Source organism: Salarias fasciatus, chromosome 19 (genome assembly GCF_902148845.1).
Source record: "Salarias fasciatus chromosome 19, fSalaFa1.1, whole genome shotgun sequence".
Lineage (NCBI taxonomy): Eukaryota > Metazoa > Chordata > Actinopteri > Blenniiformes > Blenniidae > Salarias > Salarias fasciatus.
The window spans coordinates 14,959,159-14,979,476 of record NC_043763.1 but is presented as its reverse complement, the minus strand read 5'-3'; the positions used below and the strand labels follow the sequence as shown (position 1 = coordinate 14,979,476).

The following is a 20,318-nucleotide window of genomic DNA, read 5'->3' as shown; positions in this document are numbered from 1 at the left end:
GTACAGCCTGTGGGACATAAAGGGCCACATAATTAATGAGGTACATTGAAAGGCGGTGGTGGAGCGTTGCTCGGTGCATCATGGGAGGTCTGCTGCTGCTGAGGCCTACAGCGGCGTTACGGGGTCACGCGTCACAGTCGCCTCAAACATTCCATCTATCTATCTATCTATCTATCTATCTATCTATCTATCTATCTAGCTATCTATCTATCTATCTGTTAATGCCTCAGCTTGGTAGTTTGATGGAAGGGACTGATATCTGCTGTGAAAATAATGACAATTAAAATAATGTGGGCTTATTTGCTGCATTTGTGCAAATTGAATTTTTACAGGTAAGAAAAGTTGTTTCGAAGTATTTTTTGACAGCAGCATGTTAAAGATGGAAGTGCATGCTTGCATAGATTTCTGCGCAGTAACTACATGGAGAAGAGAATGAATGAAAAGAGGAGACTCTTTATTCATGATGTTTCCATCAACAAGAAGAAGAGGAGAAAATAAACAAACCTGCTCTGTGCATGTTGAGAGCAGGTTATTATTAAAAGGTTTGTTTTTGTGAGTTACACCAGGGGGGAGGGGGCGAGAGAGAGAGAGAGAGAGAGAGAGAGAGAGAGAGAGAGAGAGAGAGAGAGAGAGAGAGAGAGAGAGAGAGAGAGAGAGAGAGAGAGAGAGAGAGAGAGGTGGGCGGGCTCTGGATCAGCTCCATCCCACCTCGGAAATACCAACCAGGTGCTGCGGCTCCTTCCTCCGCTGCCCTGCGCTCCTCTCCGGGCTCCTCTCCTCTCGGAGCTCCATCGCTGCCGTGCCTCCGGGAACGGGAAGCCCAGCCGCGGTGATCGGCGGTGCGGTGATCCGCCACCCGCCCCCCCCCCCCCCCGCCCCTCTCCCCTCCACTCCACTCCGGATGACTGGGATCCAGCTCTCAGCCCGCATGGATCCAACTCCTCCGGCCGGACAATAGAGCAGCCCGCCGCGGGAGCTCTGCGCTCGGTGTTCCCGTCCTGGGTCCCCCCCCCCCCCTCCTCCCCTCCTCCCGCCCCCCCTGCAGCAGTCTCCAGATGGCCGGACACGAGTGGGAGGACTGGTTCGAGCGGGAGGAATTTATCGGGCAGATCAGCGACATCCGGGTGCAGAACCTGCAAGGTAGGAGCATCCCGGGGGGTCCCGGAGGGTCCCGGAGGGTCCGGATCGTGGTCCGGCCCGGCCTGGAGCCGCGCGCAGCTCGCCTCTGCAGCCGGACACAGCCATCCGGGGAGAAACTTTCCACAAGTGGCAGAATATGCACACTAGACACACTACACACACACACACACCTCCCAGCTCTTCACACACAGGTCCGTTTTCAAACAAGCGCGCAGTTCTCGACTCATCCATTCACCGGGACGGTAGAGAGCGTCTCTCAGCGGCTAAACTTCATTATTTAACCAGCAGATCTTCAAGTTTTAACCCAATAAGACATGAACCCGCAGGCACGCACTGATCAGTTTAGTTCTTGTATAAATGTTAATCTGGTTTGTCAGATTGGTGCAGTGGTTAGCTCTCATCCTGCACCTAGAAAATACCCCATCTGACTGCAGCCTGTCTGAGTTCTTGTCTGCGTGTTATTTAGTGACTTTAAAATTAAGTATGCATTGTAATCAGTGATGGAACTGTTTACTGTAAACACTGCATCTTATTTGAATGCTGAATGAATACAGTAGATGATGTTTGGAAAAATATAACAATCAGAAAAATGCATTCAAAGAAGAAGAAGAAGAGAGGAATAGGAAGGGAGAGCAAGCACTCCTCCAGGCAGCTGTCACTGCTGCCACAATCCTCACAGCCACCCAGCCTGTGAATCTGAACCTTTCTACATCTGTCGGTTTTGTTTTCTGGGATCCCCGCCTTATGAAATACTCTGCAATGTTCCAAAATGAGAGATGAGAGGCTGCCAGTGTTTGTGAAACTTTTCAGATGAGCCATGGCAGGGAATTAATTTTTAATGGCATTAGTGTCTGCAGTCTAAAGTTTGTTTCTGTGCATGTCACAGAGCAATGTGATTTTTTTTTTTCTTTTTTCCATTGCGACCTCATTAAGTTAAGAGGCTTATGAGGCTTCATCTTTCAAAAAGAACATTGTAAGGCTCGGATTCACGGCTCCAGATGTCAGTTTGGGTCGGAGAGGGCAGACGACCTTCCCTGCTCACATGACTGTGTTGGGACTTTAAGATGCACAACTTGCAGTAATCTTGTCAACTATTGCAAGACGTCCGATACGTAAACAAGTAAATATCTGACGCTGACATCCTTGTACTTTAGGATTTGAAGCCAAAAATAGCCCTGCTCTTTCTCCTCTTGAACTCAGTTTTAATCCAGTTTATTGCTTCCCTCTTTCTGGTGACTTTCTCTGAGTCTTGATGCTTTTGTGCCGGCTGGCCACTGCCACCAGGTGTGACGTAATGTTGAATCAAGGAAATGAAACAGGATCCATCATCAACACACTCTGGCTCCATCTGATTGTCCAAACATGTTGACATACGGAGCATGGAAACATCTTTTGCAGTTCAGTCTGTTTTTTTTTTTTTTTGCAGTAATGTTCACATCACACATTTTGCAGTATGTTGTGTAGGCTGGAACATTGCATCTTAAAAAAAAGACTTGATAAACTTCTATTTCAGGGAAAAGACTGATGAGGAAGCCGTTTTCTTCCATCTCATTGAGGGAGCTATCAGATTTAATCACATTTATACTGTCAGGTTTGAACCTAGCGTGATGCCCTGTCATCCATTTTTCAGTAATAGCTGATGTGGAGATAATCTGACTTTCATTTCCTTGTGTAGCATAAATCCCAGGAGAGGCCTGCTTCAGTACAAATACTGGATTGGTGAAAAAACACTGGATCAGCTGTCAGGATTTGAAAATATGCTGGAATTGTGGGCTTCATTGGATCTTTTTCCAGACATGACCTGTTGTTAATGCTAAGACTGAAGAATTGGAGTTTTGTTATTTTGGCATGTTTACTTCATGCATTCAGGTTCCAGCAGGCAAGTTTGAATCTGCGCACCGGATCGTAGTAGATGGTCAGTAAGATTTGCTTGCCCACAATCCATCACATTTTTCTATATTTTTTTTTTTCCTGTACCGGTTGCGTCTTCATCTTTCCCAGTGGCCGGCTGTAAGAAGACACCGTAGCCCCTGCTTGTTTTCACCTGATTATCACTGGAACCGTTGTGCAAACTGTTGATACCGCTGATAAGATCAGAAAAACATCTTCATTCCACTGCATGCCATGATGTCAGGTTGTCTTTGCTTGGTTTGTAATTCACATGAGAAACAGCCAAAAACAATGGTTTAAAAAAAACAAACAAAAAAAAAACAGGTTACCTAACTTCACCAGAAGTAGATTTTTTTTTCTTGAAACACATTTATTATTACCTCAATGTTAATATCTGTGCAAGTCTGGTTTAATATGGTATTTTAAACTTCTTCTTCACAATAAGTTAAGAAATCAGAGTTTTTGAATGGTGTTGACGTGTATCTCTGCTCCGGCGTTTGAACCGAAGTGAACCTGGGAATCACGTGGGGGGGGGGGGTTATAATAAATTGTTAAGTGTTTCCAATTTGCCAACAGGGCCTTGCAGAGACTGGAGGGGCCGGCTCACAACGATTGCTCTTTAAAGTGGAAGTAATTGATTTAATGAGTGAAAAAAGAAAGGGCTTTGTTTTAGCTCTAACCCAATTCTCTCTGGAGCCCAAAACAGAACGAGACACGATTCTTCTGCTGTCAGACCTTCACTGTAAATTTCAGTGTATTGGTAGATCCTGATCAGACTGGTGAGCACCACCATTACTCATCAATCCTTTCAGACTGAACTTTTTAAATTTATGATCCTGATTATCTCATTTTAACTGTGTTCAGTGACCCAGACGGGAGCCTTCTAATTTCCGCAGTGCAAATTCCGCGTCACGTTCCAGAAGCGTCTTTGGCTCTGAGCTGGCGTCCCTCGCTGTGACGACCTGCTGGAGGTGCGATCCGTCGCCAGACGCCTGGTGGTTCTGACGGCATTCCTGAAGACGTTCAGCTCTGTGAAGTCCGTCCATTTGCCTGTTACAACCTATTCCAGAGACTTTTGGCGGTATGATGGCACGATGTGTCACATGATGTGTCATTTTCTCAATTCCCATAAATATCAGAGACGTGGCGTCCATCACACACCGAGGACAGCGAAGTAGATACTTTGAAGTCGTATTCGTTGGACAGTTAGTTGGAATCAACATCGCGCTGCTACTGAAAGACATCATATTTGGAAGGCATCAGCCTGATCCTCTGCTTGTGTGCCAGAGAAAACACACCAAAGTGTGTTACACTGGACTGTGGATCGTGTTGCACCCACTCGGCAACAGTTGCCCTGGAAACACAACTGTCAGTCGCAACGCCGTCCTGTCTTTGAAGTCAGAGGCAAAATGAAGACAGAGTGCTGGAATGTGCTATTTTTAAGAAGCGTGGTCATATCATGTGTCATTTGTTGAGGGAAGAAGCTGTTTGCCGATAAAATCCCAGGATTTGATTGGCGGTTGTTATTTTGACTTTGCAGATTTATTTATTTTTTTATTTGAGTGTTGTCGGTGCTCCCTGTTCCAACATTGTTTTTTCCTTCAATCATTCGAGATTCAGGATGTTTATTTTCATGTGCACAGCAGACAAACGCAGGAGTTTACAGCAGGCAGTGAAACTCTTAGGCAACAGGTGGAAAATATCAGTTTTTTTTTTAAGAAATAGCACAGTAAGATAGGTTAAAACTTGAACAGGATGCACAGTCCTCTCTTCTTTAGTTTTATGGACTCAATTAAAAGACATTGATCGCAAAATAATACAATTTTTAGCTGAGGTCATGAAGAGTATAGTTGGGGGAAAACTTTATTGAAAAGACTCAAAACTCCATCATTATTTGCCATGTTCTTTCACATTAACTGTGAGATTTGAGTGTGATTTCAGATTTTGGGCTCATTTTAAAGTCGCCCTAAAATCAGTTTTTTGTTTTTTTTTTGGGTCCATCTCATAACAGCCAATCAAAGCTTTGAATTCTTTTTTCCATTGATGCGTTTGATGAAGTGTAAACAGACTGAACTTGGCATCTTGACTGCCTCTACACTCTGCACAGCCTGTACAGTACAACCAAGATGTTCACTTCACTTTCACGCCGAAAAATCCACAAACCGTCCAGAAGAGAGAGCCGTGAAAAAGTCAGTGCTCGGATCCTCTCTTTAACATGTCTGTCTCTTCAGCATTGGAGCTTTCTAAAGCACACACACTACTTTATCTTTGATAAATATTTTCCCTCCGATGTGAAAGACTTTTTTTTAGAAACTCTACCGTCTAAGAGTCTTTCTTTAAACGACAGGGCGGCTTTTTTTCTGATACAATGATGAGTTGAGAGTTTAACAAAGGGGAACAAGGAAAGCTTGTACTATTTGAATCTTTGTATTGAAAATGTGCAGTTCCTTCTTCACTGGCTCTATAGAGAGATCTCTGCAGTCTTAAGAAACGAGGCTGTGAATGGCGACGAGGGACTGTGAGTCTCTTCTTTTTTGGAAGAGAAAAATAAAGGAAGAGACTGACCACTTAGTCATATCAGGGCTGAAGCGGCTTCCTACAAGAAAAAAAACAAAGGGATATACAACCAAACGTTATTTGTTTAGTTTATAGGGCAATCCGGTTGCATAGGAACTCAGAATTCCAGTTTTTAGGAGTGAAAACTGTAAAAAAGTTGAGATTTCTACTCATAGTTCAGTTTTCAATGTCTGTTCTCGCCGTCACATATCAACTGGAACCCTAAAACCTGTTCTGATTTCTTGAGAGCACGGCATGACTTCAAGACCTTTGTGCATTAGCGGACGGATTTGCCTACAGAAAGTAAAAGCTGACACGCTCACTTATATTCATCTTTTGATGTCAAAGTCAACTGTCTCCGGAGGACGGAGACACCAGATCAACCGGCCTCTCCGTTGCCGGGACAGCAGAGCTTTTTGGCAGCAGGAACAGTAAACATGTTTGGTTCAAAGGCAACATGTCAGCGGCAGAAGTGCACGCCATCTGCGGAGCATATAGTGCTGGAAAGGTTTCCGGCCGCTTCCCCGCCGCAGAGACGGAGCGGAGACCGAGTCATGTCAAAGAAAGCTTAGGGATAATGAGAGTCCATCTGCTCAAAAGAGAAAATAAATCACAACTGGACCTTTTAACATGATAATGAGTGTGAGAATATCAGCAAATCCAGCAGGGAAAAGGAAGGGAGGCTTATTGAGCGGACTATTAAAAGCCCAGATTTGAATTCTATTAAAGCGTTATGAGAGAGACATGAAAACTGCAGGACATAAAGCCCCTCAAACATCCTGTAAGTGAAGGAAAATGTGTGGATAAAAGTGTTAAAAACATTTACCTGCTGCAGTCAGATGCTGTTCTGCTTATTATTCAATGTGCAGCACAGTATTAGGTTAACATCGATGTGTAATGTTGTTTAACATCGGTAATAAGATTTGTGATATAGAAACACTTCGGTAGATGTAGAAGTGCATCAAGTGAGCCGGATGAAGTCCCACGTCCCGGGACGTGTTTCACTCAATATCTAAGTGGTTATATCAGGTATGTTAACTGGGCTCATATGAGTTTAATTCACCTGCATCTTAATTTGAATCACAAATGGATCCTCAAATCTGTAATTTCCCAGAGGTTAGCATGAACTCATAAAGAATGAAGTGTCTTATTATCAAGTCTAAGTACATAAAGTAATAGGAGAACATCAGATTATTTAATTTTTTTATATGCTTATGTCATCCTGTCTTAGTGGCGCTTATGCTTTTATCTTCTTATTTATTCATTCATCACAGTATTCGTGTGTTGATGTACAGTATTTTAAACTCCTTTCGTGCCTTGTTGATGCACAGACAGATGTTTGACATCGATGTTTTTGTCAGCTGGATTGCTGAAATAGCTTGTTTTTAATTGTTTCAGGCGTCACCCTTGTCCGAAAGCGCTCCTTCAAGACAGGAGAAGCCTTTCACTCTTCCAAAAACAATTGTTTCTTTTTTTAAAAACTTGCATATTTGCCTAAATCTCTTGCATACTTGCACTCTCCACTGAATCCATTTAAGCTCTACTGTTTTGGATTCGATGTGCTTGCATGAGTTTCCAGCAGGAAACAGTCCTGTTTTGGTGAAGTGTGCCACCGTGAAGCCCGAGGACCTGCAAGTATCGCCTTTTTCTGCAGGACGCTCTGTGCTGGACGGACGCGCCGTTGGCTGCAGCCCTGCAGCGTCTGCCGTTTCCTCTGGAGTGTGCAGCAGTGAGGCTGTCGCCTCCCGACACACGTCGGCTGTACGTTCCCTGGCTGGTTTTATCGCTTTTCCTTTACTCGGCTCCCCGATACGTGCGGGCCGCTCCGCTGAGGGACGGGGACGAGCCGTCTGATGTGCGCCTGGTTCTCTGCTTGAAAGCTGTGTGAGCTTCAGCTTTAAAACAATGGCCTGGAGGTTGTTACGTAACACATGATGGGATGGAGAGGGCGGGGGGGGGGGGGATTTCTCTGTGCACTGCAGCACTAAAGTCCCTGAGCTGAACATTCCCACATCACACATCCCACACACACACACTCACACACACACACACACCCAAAATGAGACTCTGCCTCCCACCTTGCGCCGCTGCAGGTTTCTGTCTGAACACAGTAACCATTACTGGGAGTCGTATCGAGCCCTGCTCTGTGCAACACTCGGTTATTTATCAGCGATAACTGACTAGTGGCTGCTTCGTTCACAGAAGCAATCAAACCAGTCTGATTCAGATCAAGAAGCTGTGGGTTCGCTTTCAGTAACTGAAGGGTTTAACTTTAACCTCTCAAATGACTCGGAAATCTTCATAACAGCTCAGTTTCATTCCGTCTAAGTTGCTGATTAAATCATCCAAGCAAATGCATGATGTTGAATCAGAGGAATAAAAACTGAATTTTAACTCATGGGTGAAAAAATTGAGAAAAAAAAAAACCTTTGTTGGGACTTAAATTGAAAACAGTCCACCAGAAACTCAGCTTATTGGATTTGATTTTCTTCACCAGGATGCAGCATTTCCACTTTAGTAAAGTAACAGTAATAAAGGCCGTGCCAGTCCCCTTTAAGTCTTCATTTTTGTGGCAGTTCCCCTCAAAAAGCCTATTTTAAGCACATTGTTGCATAAGTATCTGAGAGATGCGAGCGGTCCCTCTTCCCAGTGGGGGAAAAAGAGATGTGGAAGTGGAAGTGGGAGGTTTAGGAGCGCTCACAGAAGGAGGTGTGGGTTGTTTTTAGTGGAAATTAAGAAATATACTCACTCTTTACTCCAAATAAATAATTTCAGCAATGTTGACAATGATTGTTTCCACCATCAGCTTTCGAGTTAAAGAGCAGATTGTAGGCTTTATAGTCTTTGGTACAGTGCAGTGCTGCTCTGTATCCTGATATAAACCACAGGACTGCTAGCACCGTTAGCATGCTCAGATAATTAAACTCAATTCTATAATGGGCATTGAAGTGCTGTGTAAGTCTTTGTTATTCAGTATTCAACCAATATTGGTGAAATGTTTAGTTATATGTCGCCCATTTTCACTGCTCAAGCAGAATTACCAAACTTTATCCTGTCAGTCACTTTGTCAATTCACACACACTCCGTCACACACATATCAATACACCGCATCACAGGTGCTCGTCCTTTATTGGTTCCTATCAGCCAGATTAACTCACAGCCTGGCGAACAGGAAGCTGACATTAAGCGGACCGCCAGAAATAAAATATTAGTAATAGATCACATTCTAGTGAGATCACAGTATAAAGTTTTATTAATCACTCATCAATCCGATAGAATAGTGAATGCACTGTCTGACTGAACGCCATATTTCAGTTTAACTCTTTGAATTAAAATGTCAAGGGTGCATAACAGAGAAAAAGAAAAAACAACAGATTTTTCATAGTTTAAAATTTATGTTTGTGCTTTTTCACTTCTGTCATTCAGATGTTTCAGATGATTTTTCAGTGATGTTTTCTGAAAATATTGTCTCAGTAATATTTTTTATTCATAATTATAGTGTTAGCATTTGTTACAAGAAAAAATAGACAATAAAATACTAAATATGTTGATACTGTTTACTTGTTTTCCCAAAGTGCAGAGAGGCAGGTGTGTGTGTGTGCGTGCGTGCGTGCGCGCGTGCATGCGTGCATGCGTGTGTGTGAGAAGGATCTCTATAAATCACAGCAGCGCTGATCAGAATCAGAACAGAGCATCATATGGCGGAGAGACAGAGCGGTGCTCTGAGGACTCAGTGTTGTCTGAGCATCAGCAGACAGCAGTGACTTCACACTCACTCACTCACTCACACACACACACACACCCAGCCTCCGCTGCTCACAATGGGCTCAAGTGGCATTCTTGAACCTGGGCCCAAACCCCCTACATCCAGGAGCCGCATGGACGGCGGCGAGCATTCGTCTGCGCTAAGTGCTGCAAGTATTCTGCAGTTTAACAAAGACAACAAAGGCCTCTCCTTTTTTATTTGATCCCTTCTTTCTTCTCTCCTCCTCCTCCAAGCCTTGAAATCACTCAAGAAAACCTTAGTCGGCACAAATCCTCCGCCCCGTCTTAAAAATAGTGGAATTAGTGGTCAGGCTTCATGTAGACGCTCCATCAACTGTTAACTATGACCTCTGATGCAAGACCAGCTCCTTTATGCTCTTGTGTGTTTGCTGTTGTTCTGTCAGTTCTGTTGATCACATTTTCATTGATGCAGCAAACGGTGACTGTACTATTGATGAACTGAAGCTGGTTTTCCACTGGTGAGCATTCATGATCGGATCACTGGATGCAGCTTGGCGGTGTTAACATCCATCTGATGACTACAGCAAAAGCCTTTGACTACCACAAACTGCTTTGTAACGTCTTCTTCATCAATGCACAGATATTTAACTGCAGTTTTATTAACAGATTTAAGTTTAAGATGAAACTGTGCAGTCACTTTAAAGATGGTTCTTCTGCCTGAGTTGGTGCTGAAGTTGCGACGCGGAGTGAAGCTCGGTCTGGGTGCAGTGTAGGTGTGCAGAAGTGTGGGTTGAGAGGCTGCGTGAAGTACAGCCACAAGATGAATAAGCACCTGCTTTTTTTTTCTTGTTTTTGTTTTCATTTTTTTCTTGGAGGCAGTGAGAGGAGATCAATGATGCGATCAGAAAATGTGATAAAATAGACACGGATCTCCTCAGATGGTAGTCTTCCTATCAGAAAGTCTCCTCGGTCTTTCTTCGGCGTGTATGGACGACTGGTTTCAGTGCATGTGTGTAGGTAGAATAATTCATTTATTATGTAGAAGTGTTGTGTGGAGAAAATGCTCCGACTGCATTCCGGGGCCGACTCTGTGCCGTACAGGTGCTGCCTCTAAAATGCAAAGCAGGGTGCAAATATGTCGGGTTACGTAACTCTGACTAACAACTGGAGGCTCTCTGCCGTTCTCCTCTGAGTTCTGCAGTGTGGCTCCGAAGGCTTTGTGCCTCTGTTGGGCAGATGGACCCAAAACTCGGCTCATTAAAATGATTCTTCTCACCGTGCCAGTCCGCCTGGATCACAACAACTCATGAGTCGCTCTGGAAAGATCACATTTATGTAACTTTTCCCTCTTTCTCTTTTGCAGTCAGGTTTTTTTTTTTTTTTTTTTAAGACGAGAATGTTTCTTTTTTACTCAGGAGATATAATTACAAATGAAGTGAATCTTTAATTTTATATATATCTTTCTAAAATAATGGTAGCAGACCTTCCTCGGTATTAAATTTGCCTAAATGTGTGGCTGCGGCTGTGGTTTTCTCTCTGTCTTTTGTATTCTTTCAAAGAACCAAATAAACACCAAAGTGAACTACAAATCGATGTCATGGTAACACGAGCAGCGAGCAGGCGTGAACTGCAAGGCATCCAAGGACGAGTTTCAGCATCAGTTGTTTGGGTTCTTCTTTTTTAAAAAAAGCTACGAGACATTCCACAGTGATCTAAGAATGTGTTAAAAGATACCGGACCTTTAAAAGAGGCACATCTCATCTGTTCTGGATTAGGTTTCTTTATATTCATTACAGTCTCCGTCTACCTGCCATTTACCTCTTTTACCTCAGTTTCTGTCCCTGAATGAAGTTGGGCCTGTTGGGCAGACTGGATGAGGCTGGATGAGGCTCACTCGCTCCTACAAAAACACATTTTAAAGTTACTAATTAACTCAACAAGCCTGTGTTTAGATAGTGGGAGGAAGCTGGAGGATCACCGGGCCAGGGAGAAACTCCTGGGATATGTTTCCTTTGGATCGGTGAAACTGGTTGTGATAAAAACTTAAAAGTGTTCCTTCTGACGACAAGATGTGTGATTTTGATAAAATTAAATGAAAAATCTGAGTGAAGGTTCTTCATCGATCCTCTTGCAGAAATGATTACGCTGCACTGAGTTAACTATTAACTGGACATGTGTGGATCACAGCTCCAGGAGCTGCAAACATTGCGCATTTTCCTTTAATTGTGCCAGGTTTTTGCTCTTTTTCTCGACATGTTTATGTGGCTGGTAACCTATTTGTTTTATTTGCTGTGTGCCAACAGTCAGTCACTTGCATGGAATGCCTCGGTGCTCGAACACCAGATCGTTCCTCCTGCATTATCTCACCCCTGCGGTCTTTACCATGTAAAGCCACTGCATGGTGAGTGATCAGAAACAGAGGCTGAAAAAGTGCACTTTTATAAATCCACGCCCACTTCCTCCTCTAAAAATAGACTGTGCTTTTCTTTTCTCTTTTTTTTTTTTTTTTTTTTTTTATAAGGTCATCGGTTATATTGTCAGATAAACCTCCGCCGGCCGGTGATGTAAGCCTGGTTTAGCTCGCTCTCCGTCTGCAGCCCGCCATTGGTCCGCCGCCTTGCTTTTTTATTAGATGCAGGGAAAAAGTCCCGGCAGGAAGGCCCTCTGGAAGTTGAGTTAACAGAGATGATGGCAGTGGCGTGTGCCTCACCAGGCGGCGCTCTCAGGTTGACCCTCGCCTCTGGGGGTGTTCACTCAAGTGGGTGAACGCGGCGGAAAAACGCCCACACACCGGGGATTGCGTTTCAATTTTCCCCTGATTCACCCTGAGCTGTCCTTACGTTTCGCTCTGTTGTGCGTTGTCTCCCCTGCTTTTGTGCCCAGTTTAACTGGAAACCCCTGCGCGTTTTTCACTTCGTTCGTGTGTTTTCTGAGTTTTTGTTTCAGCTTATCAGGCAGATCACATGAGCTTTCCTCGCAGCGCAGCCGTTCGTCGGTACAGTCTGCAGGAATGCGGACGGTGTTTGACACGGGATCACCGGAGCCGGGGTATATTGTGTTGGGTTTAGTCGAGTCACTTAAGTGGCTCCAACAGGTGATTTCACAAAGCCGCTCGCTCTGGCTCCACGGAGCAGAGACTGAGGAAAACATTCTTTCATATTCCGTCATTTTCTCCGAAGGCCAACGAAATCTGGCCAACAAATGAAACACTGGCATCGCTGTGAAGAGCCAGACTCCATATATGACTTCATAAAAAGCTGCATGTTTTATTTTTTTTAATGATTCTCTCTCTCTCATATCTCAGTTGTTTGTGTTTATTTTCATGTTTTATCTTGTAATGTTGATTGAGACTGTCATTCTTCCAGTAAACTGTTCCCCACAAACTAAACACGCAGACTTAGCTGTGACTTCTAAATAAGCGCTCATTCTTTTTACTGGATGCATGTTCGAGCTAATTATCATCACACACGCATACTTCAACACATACCGCCATAATTAATTTGACTTGCATGATTCAGAAGTGTCCATGTCAAAACATCTGCGTTATGCGTTTTTCATCTCAGTTAACAAGACATTTCGGAAACTGTCAGACTCCTTCTGGTGTAAATACATATATTTATGATAATGCAGTCCATTTTTAAAACAGACAACCAATTTGAAATACCAAAATATTAAAGTAAACTAAGTATTAAAGATACTAGAAGCAGAGAAGTGGTCATATTTCTCTTTGCATCGATGCATTTAGTTTAAGTTTTGATTCATTTACTTGTTTTTTCCGCACTCCAGTACTTCTGGACAGGAGTTTTGGTGCACGTTACAGACACGTGACTGTAAATAACGCAGCTCTCTCTGTACGAGTCACTCAGCTCCTGGTCCGGCAGGAGCAATGACACCAGGACCAGCGCTTTACTGCGGCCGTTGACCGGGACGGTGGAGCGCGCCAACATGCTGACGACATGAAGGAGCGAGAGAGCAAATGTTTCCGTTGTGTAATTGGAAAAATTAGAAACTTTTTTCCTTCCTGGCTTGTTTTGTCAGTCTAAACTTAGACTTGTTGGAAAGATCTGATCTATATATACAACATTTGTAATGCTTTTGTGATTGTAGAATATCTATTTACCCACTGAGGTGGAAAAACAAACAGACGTTCAAAACAACTTCTAGAATGGTACCAATTTCAGACTCATAATCAGCATCTGATATGCGGTGTGTTTCCAGATCTCTGGTTGGTTATCATGAGCGTGACGCTTCAAAATACAACCTCAGTTGAGGAAACGTTTCTTAAAGTGAAGCCTGTTCACCAGGAGAGCAGCTGTGAGTCTGCATTAGAATACAGACCGTCACCAGTTGTACCTGCTCATTATCCAACTTAGTGACACAAGAAACACAAACTCAGAACAGACTGTTGGACACACAGAGCAAGTGTGTGTCGGTCTGCCTTTGACGCAGCCGTTTGTTTGATGTCCCTCGTCCTGTCTGTGACTTATTAACCTAATCCGAAAGATAAACTGAAGACTAATGGTGACTGTTCACATCTTATCCTTCCTTTCCAAGCCAGCCAATAACTTGAGGGCATGTTTTCTTTCTTTCTTTCTTTTTTTTTATTTTTATTTTTTTTATGTTTTTTAATCACAAATGATTTGAAATAATAATAATAATGATTTAATATAGGTGTTTTAGAAACAAAGAATGGCCTCTGTGTGTTAATTTATCAGCTCTGGCCTTTTAAGGTCTGGTTGAATGCCAGCGTTACTCTGTGTTCACTGAACACACGTTTTCTCCTCGCTGGTGTAGCCTGACGGCTCGTAACACGAGATGATATCCTAAAGAAACAAAGCTCAGATCAGAACGATGCATTTTCAGTTGTTTCTTCTCACAGTTTTGAATTTTGGTGCCCCATCTGCTATAGCCATAGCAGCGCTGTTACAGAAGCCACAGCTTCATGTTCACATGGTTCTTTAATCCCAGATGACATTATAGCACATATTGATCTTCCTATGGGTCTCCTTCTAGGGTTATATGATATATCACAAACATATCATTACAGTATCAACTTTCAGAATGGACATATTCCAGATAACTTATGCTTATTATATGCAGGAAATGCATATAGTACGCATATGTTTCCATGGACTGTGAATTCATACATGTCAGAGTTGTTGGATCCTGTTTCATTTTATATTCCAGCATAAGATCAACTCTTGCAGGGATTTGCATCTGGATCAAACTGGGTGTTAAGAAGATAAAGAGCATCTACCAGTCAGCCTAACAAGCATGTCTTTGGCAGAGAGCACAGTGAAAACCCCACTCACAAAACATGGTTTATTGCATTAAATGCACCACACACTGTTCTTTTAAAGGGGTGCAGAGCTGTGACAGAATTCTCTTCATGAGCTATATTTAACTTGAGTTAAACCAAGCTTATCCTTTGTTATGTATTCACATCCTTACACAGATCTGCTGCACAGGTAAAAGGGAAGAGTTTTTCCGAGAGAAAGCGCCTCTGTGTGAACTCTGCTCTTATGTAATCTCCCTGAATGATGCAGCACTGCAGTGCAGGGATGCCCCTGTCATAGCTGCTGCATGAATATTTCAGTAAAAGAGCCCTTCTGGTGTTTTCCAAATTCTCTTACCTCAGGCTGCGTTCGGTCTCAAATCTGCACGTGTGTTTGCAGCCTGAATTTAATGTGTGGGTCCTCACACACACACACACACTCACACACACTCATTACGCACTCATTAAAGGAAGACGGTTCCTCGGGGAACATCTAACGATTGCTGGCTTTCATCTCTTGTCGAGTGTCGAAAGTGAAGCTCCAGTGTGTGGAGGCATGTGCTTTTCACAGTGTTGTGTAAACCGGGCCTAAAAGCTTTGGCTTCATATTGACTTCATAGATTTTTTTTTTATATATATATTTGTGAGGTTTTCCTTCAGATGGTTCATGCTTGTTTTCTGCACACATGAAATAATGCTTATTTTTATAAAGACGGCTTTAATGAACCACGCTGAAACAGCCGTGCACTGTCTGGTCATCATTACTGGTGTCAGACACATTGTTGTCTCAGCAGTATCCGTTATTTTTTTCCTTTCCCCCCGGGGAGTGAATAGAAGTAATGTGCGCTTTGGTTCGGACCCACAAAACAATGACACAGAGATTCCTTCAAATTCGACAAAAGAGTCTTCGTTTACAGCCGGGTCTTTATGTTTGTTCGCTTCCTCCGCCTCCCCGACGGCCAGAATTGCAGGAGAAGTCGTCGCGCCACACACATGATTCACGCTGCAGTCTAACAAAATGTCAGTTCAGGGGACTAAAGCCTCCTCTGTTTGCATGGCAAACAAATGAGACCGGCCAGCGATCCTGAATTCAGACGCGGCTTATCTTAGACAAACTTTACCCAGACGTGAAAGACGGGAGCTCAAGAATAATATCCCAGGTCGAGTGACTCAGCTTAAGTCTCTTTTATTCAGAAAGTTACCGTGTTTGAAAGTGTCAGATTTGTTTGGCTTCAAAACATGTTAACACTTAATATTGCGTAGAGCACAGGAAGTGTGTGTCACAGTCCGTTTATGTTACCAGTTAGAGGAAAAATAATGTTGCTGACCTGGAAATGCCTTTTCCAACAAATGGAGCCTTCATTTATAGTCGTGCTGCTATGAGGCCTGCAGTCACTCTGGGGTGAGTGTGACTGAAACAAAAAGGGAAATAATAGTGTTGAGCAGATCACAGTTGTGTAAACTGACAAAAAAAACAATTTTAATGTCTAACAGAAACAATCTCAAACACAAACTCATTTAATTCATCGTTCCTTTCAAGGCATTTCAATTATTGTTCATTGAGAGTGAGTCCCACATTCACATTTAGCCACGTTTGCCATCAGCGCTGATTCCTACAGCGCAGCCGGCTGCTGTGATTGGCTGAGCCATGCTGGCGTCGCCGCATCGCCACGTGAGTGGCTGAAAGTGCGTTTCTGCATAATTACACCCACTGATTTATGTCCCATCTTCAGGCTCTTATGAATGAATCACTGCCGCACCGTCGGCCTACACGGATCCACTCTGAACTGCCCACACAGTCGGTGTGTGTTTCCCCCACATTCCTCCACGGCGGCCAGAGGTCTCTGGATTTGCATCAGGAAGTGGAATGTCCACTTGTTGCTTCAGTCAGAAACAAATGTATATGCAGGCGTATTAAATGATTGATTATTCAGTGCAGGTTAGACAATGTCTCTTCATGACATTTTGACATATGAGTCAGAAATAAATATTATCTTCATCTCCTCTTGCTGATCTGCCTCAGACTCTCCACCGTCTTTCTGTCTTTTATCTCGTCTTGTCATTCTCTTTCAAGCTTGCCCCCCCTCCCTTATTTGCCTCGTCTACCGCTGCCCTGACGAAGATTCATGCATTTAAGCCTCGGCGACGCCTCTTGAATACAAACCAAACTCCTGCATTCTCTCACAGCGGCGGAGGAGGGGTGGGTGGGGGGCGGGGTCTGCGCCTTTGAGGCGTTTCCCAAGAACCAGACAGGCCAGCCTGCTGCTCAGTTGACGGGGCACATTGACAAATCTGTCTCCTCGTGTTGCCTTCAGAGCTACACAGACTGACTCTCAGGCTAGATGCGGACTCTGATGCCGGGCAGGTAGTCTGCCTCATTAGCCCACGGTGAGCAGTCATCCTCTGCTGGAGGATGAAACGATCAATATCGGTTCTTCTGCATCCAGGGCTCTCATTTCACTCGGTGTGCACGATGCAGGGTTTCAGCCCCAGCGCATGTAGCGAACCGTTGAGGACATAAAAATGACTAACAGCTGACTTTGCTGCCATGGTAACTCCTCCAGAGCTCCTGTCCTCCCTCCGGTCGCTACTCCGCCAATATGTCCACTTTATGTACCATTTTACAGCTATGGCTTTTTTTTTTTTTGTTGGTTTTTATAGCAGGACTGAGGGATTCATTCCACTGTTCAACGCAGACTCCCTCCCATTAATATCTACATTTATAAAAGTCTCTCCATCATTTGCAACCTGCTCGCTGATTGCAGGACCGTGTGAGGACAGCGCTATACATGTTACCAAAGACTTCAAGAACAGAAAATCCACATCCTGCAGTCACCCGATCAGTATTCAGTTACTGTACTGAGATGCTGGACAGTCGCCTCAGAAAGCAGTCTACAGCAGTTCTTTTAACTGCTTAATTAAAATAACTTTAATCGCATAATTTGTAAGCGGCTCTTTGAGTTGTATTCAGCAGTATACAATTCAGCAATCAGTTAGAAGTATGCGTAGCTGTCGGAGCATTAAGCGGGTATTAAATCGAGGGTCCTCTTCATCTCTCCTGCAGCAGAATGAATGTCGGTGTTGCATAAAAGCACATGAAGTAAAATAAATGTGTATTAGGCACAGAAGTCTGTGCAGACTTGCTAGTTTTCACGGGTGTTTTATTTTCAGAACAGGGCGCTCGCGCTCAGACTATCAGGCACCGAATATAACCTGAATGATAGAATCTAATCCTCCTCTCTTGTCTTTGTGTTTTGTGTTTTCCAGTTGAAAGAGAAGTGGTGCAGAAAAGGACCTTCACCCGCTGGATGAACCTCCATTTAGAAAAGGTTTGTATACAGAAACTCAAGGATCAGCGGAAAATACTCGAGAGAAGAAACAACGTTCCTGCCGTTATTGCTTCCTCTTTACAGTCCGGGAGCGAGTCGATTTTGTGTGTTATTGCCATTCCATTCCGAAACTCAGGGCGGCTCTGTGTGATTACCCACCGCTGATCACTGACACGGTGCCGCCGGAACACGTGCTGGACATAAACTGCAGCTGCAGCCTCGCTAAATTATAGATGTGGCTGTGTGGAACTGTCTTTGTGCAACATTAAACTTTCATCGGGCCGTAAAGCGTCGGTCGGAGCGCAGCGCGGTAATGTTACGGCGCTAATAAGGTGGTCGTTCGCCTCTCAGCAGCTCGCCGTCGTCACTGAGCTGTAGTATGTAGTATGTCGTATTTGCTCGGAGGATGGGCCTCCTTTGCTGCTTGATGTCAAACACAGGAGAAATTAATGTGTTGATGCAAGGAAGATGATCAATGAATCATATTTATAATCAATATCAAGTTCATTCATTTCTTAAATATTATAAAACTACGGTAAATGACTATAATTGGGCAAGTAATAATGCCTTCATTTTGATTCCATAAAGCTTCATTTTCAGTCATTCATTTCACAATTGATGTCAAATTAACAACTCTGGGTTATAAACAGTGTTATATAATCTGTTATGATTCAGCCCTCTTTACGATAGGATGACGTTTTGGTGGCCTTCATTTTATTCAGAGTGATTTCTCTCTGCCAGAGCGACTCCAAAGCAAATAATCAGAAACATTTTTGTTTATTTAAAAAACATACAGTATTATATTAATATCACCTAAAGAAACTCCTACATTCTTGACAGCATTTGATGTAAGCCTAAATACATTGATACTAGTTATTTATTTATTATCTTAATTTTTATGCAGAGTCTTAAAATTATGTAAAATTATCATGGTAGTTTTAGATATTCCAAGTTTTTCACTTTTTATAGAAGCTGTTTCAGGTGTTTCAATATGTCTTACTGCAACTGATTTTTAAAGATTTTCCAGAATAAACAAACAAAAAAAAACCTCATTTATAGCTGTGTTTTTAAGCAGCATTAGTTACTCAACCCACCCACCCATTATTTTTTGTTACTCATCCTTTTATAGTGTGTGAAAATCAACTGATAATGAGCAAAGTCAGTAAAATAATATGAGAATTCTGCCTGCTGTCATTCATAAATAAGTGTTTTCTGGATTTATTCTGATCATGACTGTTCCAATTATTTCCAACTTCATCTGTTGTTCGTTTGATGAATCGACAGACGTCTGCAAAGTGTTGCTTCTGCCCATCGAGCATTTCAACCTGCTTGATAGAATCTAATCTGTGGTTGTGTTTTATCGTTGAGTAATCACCTGTTTTTCTCTTGTTTTTAAGAATAGCCTGTCAGTTTGGCACCAGTACTTTCTAAATCAGTGGTTTCTGTCCCTCCTAACTCACCTGCCTCTGTGTTTACGCTGACATGCAGTTTCTGCAGAGCGTCTCAGTTCCACCCCTGAGCTTTTCTTCGGTTTCTGTTTGTCATTCCTGAGCTGGGGGGGGAGGAGGAGGGGGGGGTCACAGTGAGCAGTGAGTTGGAGCGTCGGATCAGGCCTTTTGTTTCGTGCGGCACAATGAGCCTCTCTTCTTGCCACTCACTGTTTTGGCCATGTGTCAAAGCTCTGACCCACTAATTGACAATCACGCGTTTGTCTTCTGTCATCTTGGAAAGTTCCAGCAGCCACTTGGCCCCCCCTGCCCCCTTCACCTCTGCCTGAGAATGCACATTTACCAGAAAAAAGGTCTCAGAAGTAGTGTAGATTGGATTTCATAACAGAGCTATCTCATCTGAAAACAGTGAGTAGTTTGTTTTTGCCTCTTTAAAACTATAGAGTTTCCGTTTCACTGTGGATTTCTGTCAATAATGGGACAGAAGGGTGTGATTGACAGAGATGGCGGCCTTGTTTCACACTGAATGCACAGCAGATTATAGCAAACGTCACACGACCTTCATGTGAAATGAGTTCATGACACCGTTGTTTTGTGGATTTTTTTCTTCATGGGAGTGGCTACTGAAGCATGAGAAAACAAGAATACGCTCTAAATTAAATGCGGTTCAAGACTAAAAATACATTCTAGTCATGGTATTTATTCCCGCTTTCTTCTCTTCGTCCTCAGTGCGACCCCCCCATTGAAGTCAACGACCTTTTCCAGGACATCCAAGATGGGCGGATTCTCATGGCCCTGCTGGAGGAGCTCTCCGGCTGCAAACTGGTCAGACTTCAAATAGAATTTATTTATTTTTCTCATGTTCCCATATAGGGCTGTAGCACAGCTATGTCCGGTGCCAGTTCATGCTGCAGCGTACACAGTATCTGTGACATTTATGACGTCCTTCTGTCT

The 20,318-nt window shown here is 43.3% G+C and overlaps 1 protein-coding gene across 2 annotated transcripts in view; it reads left to right on the top strand.

Moving 5' to 3' along the window:
• The first annotated feature begins 746 nt into the window (after positions 1 to 746).
• clmna (calmin a) overlaps positions 747 to 20,318 on the top strand; it is a 37,479-nt gene continuing 17,907 nt past the window's right edge. For both annotated transcript variants that reach the window (XM_030116149.1, XM_030116148.1), the window contains exons 1-3: positions 747 to 1,140; positions 17,855 to 17,916; positions 20,094 to 20,189. In XM_030116149.1, coding sequence (XP_029972009.1) covers positions 1,056 to 1,140; positions 17,855 to 17,916; positions 20,094 to 20,189 — 243 coding nt within the window. In that variant the 5' untranslated portion in view covers positions 747 to 1,055. The remainder of the gene's footprint in view (positions 1,141 to 17,854; positions 17,917 to 20,093; positions 20,190 to 20,318) is intronic.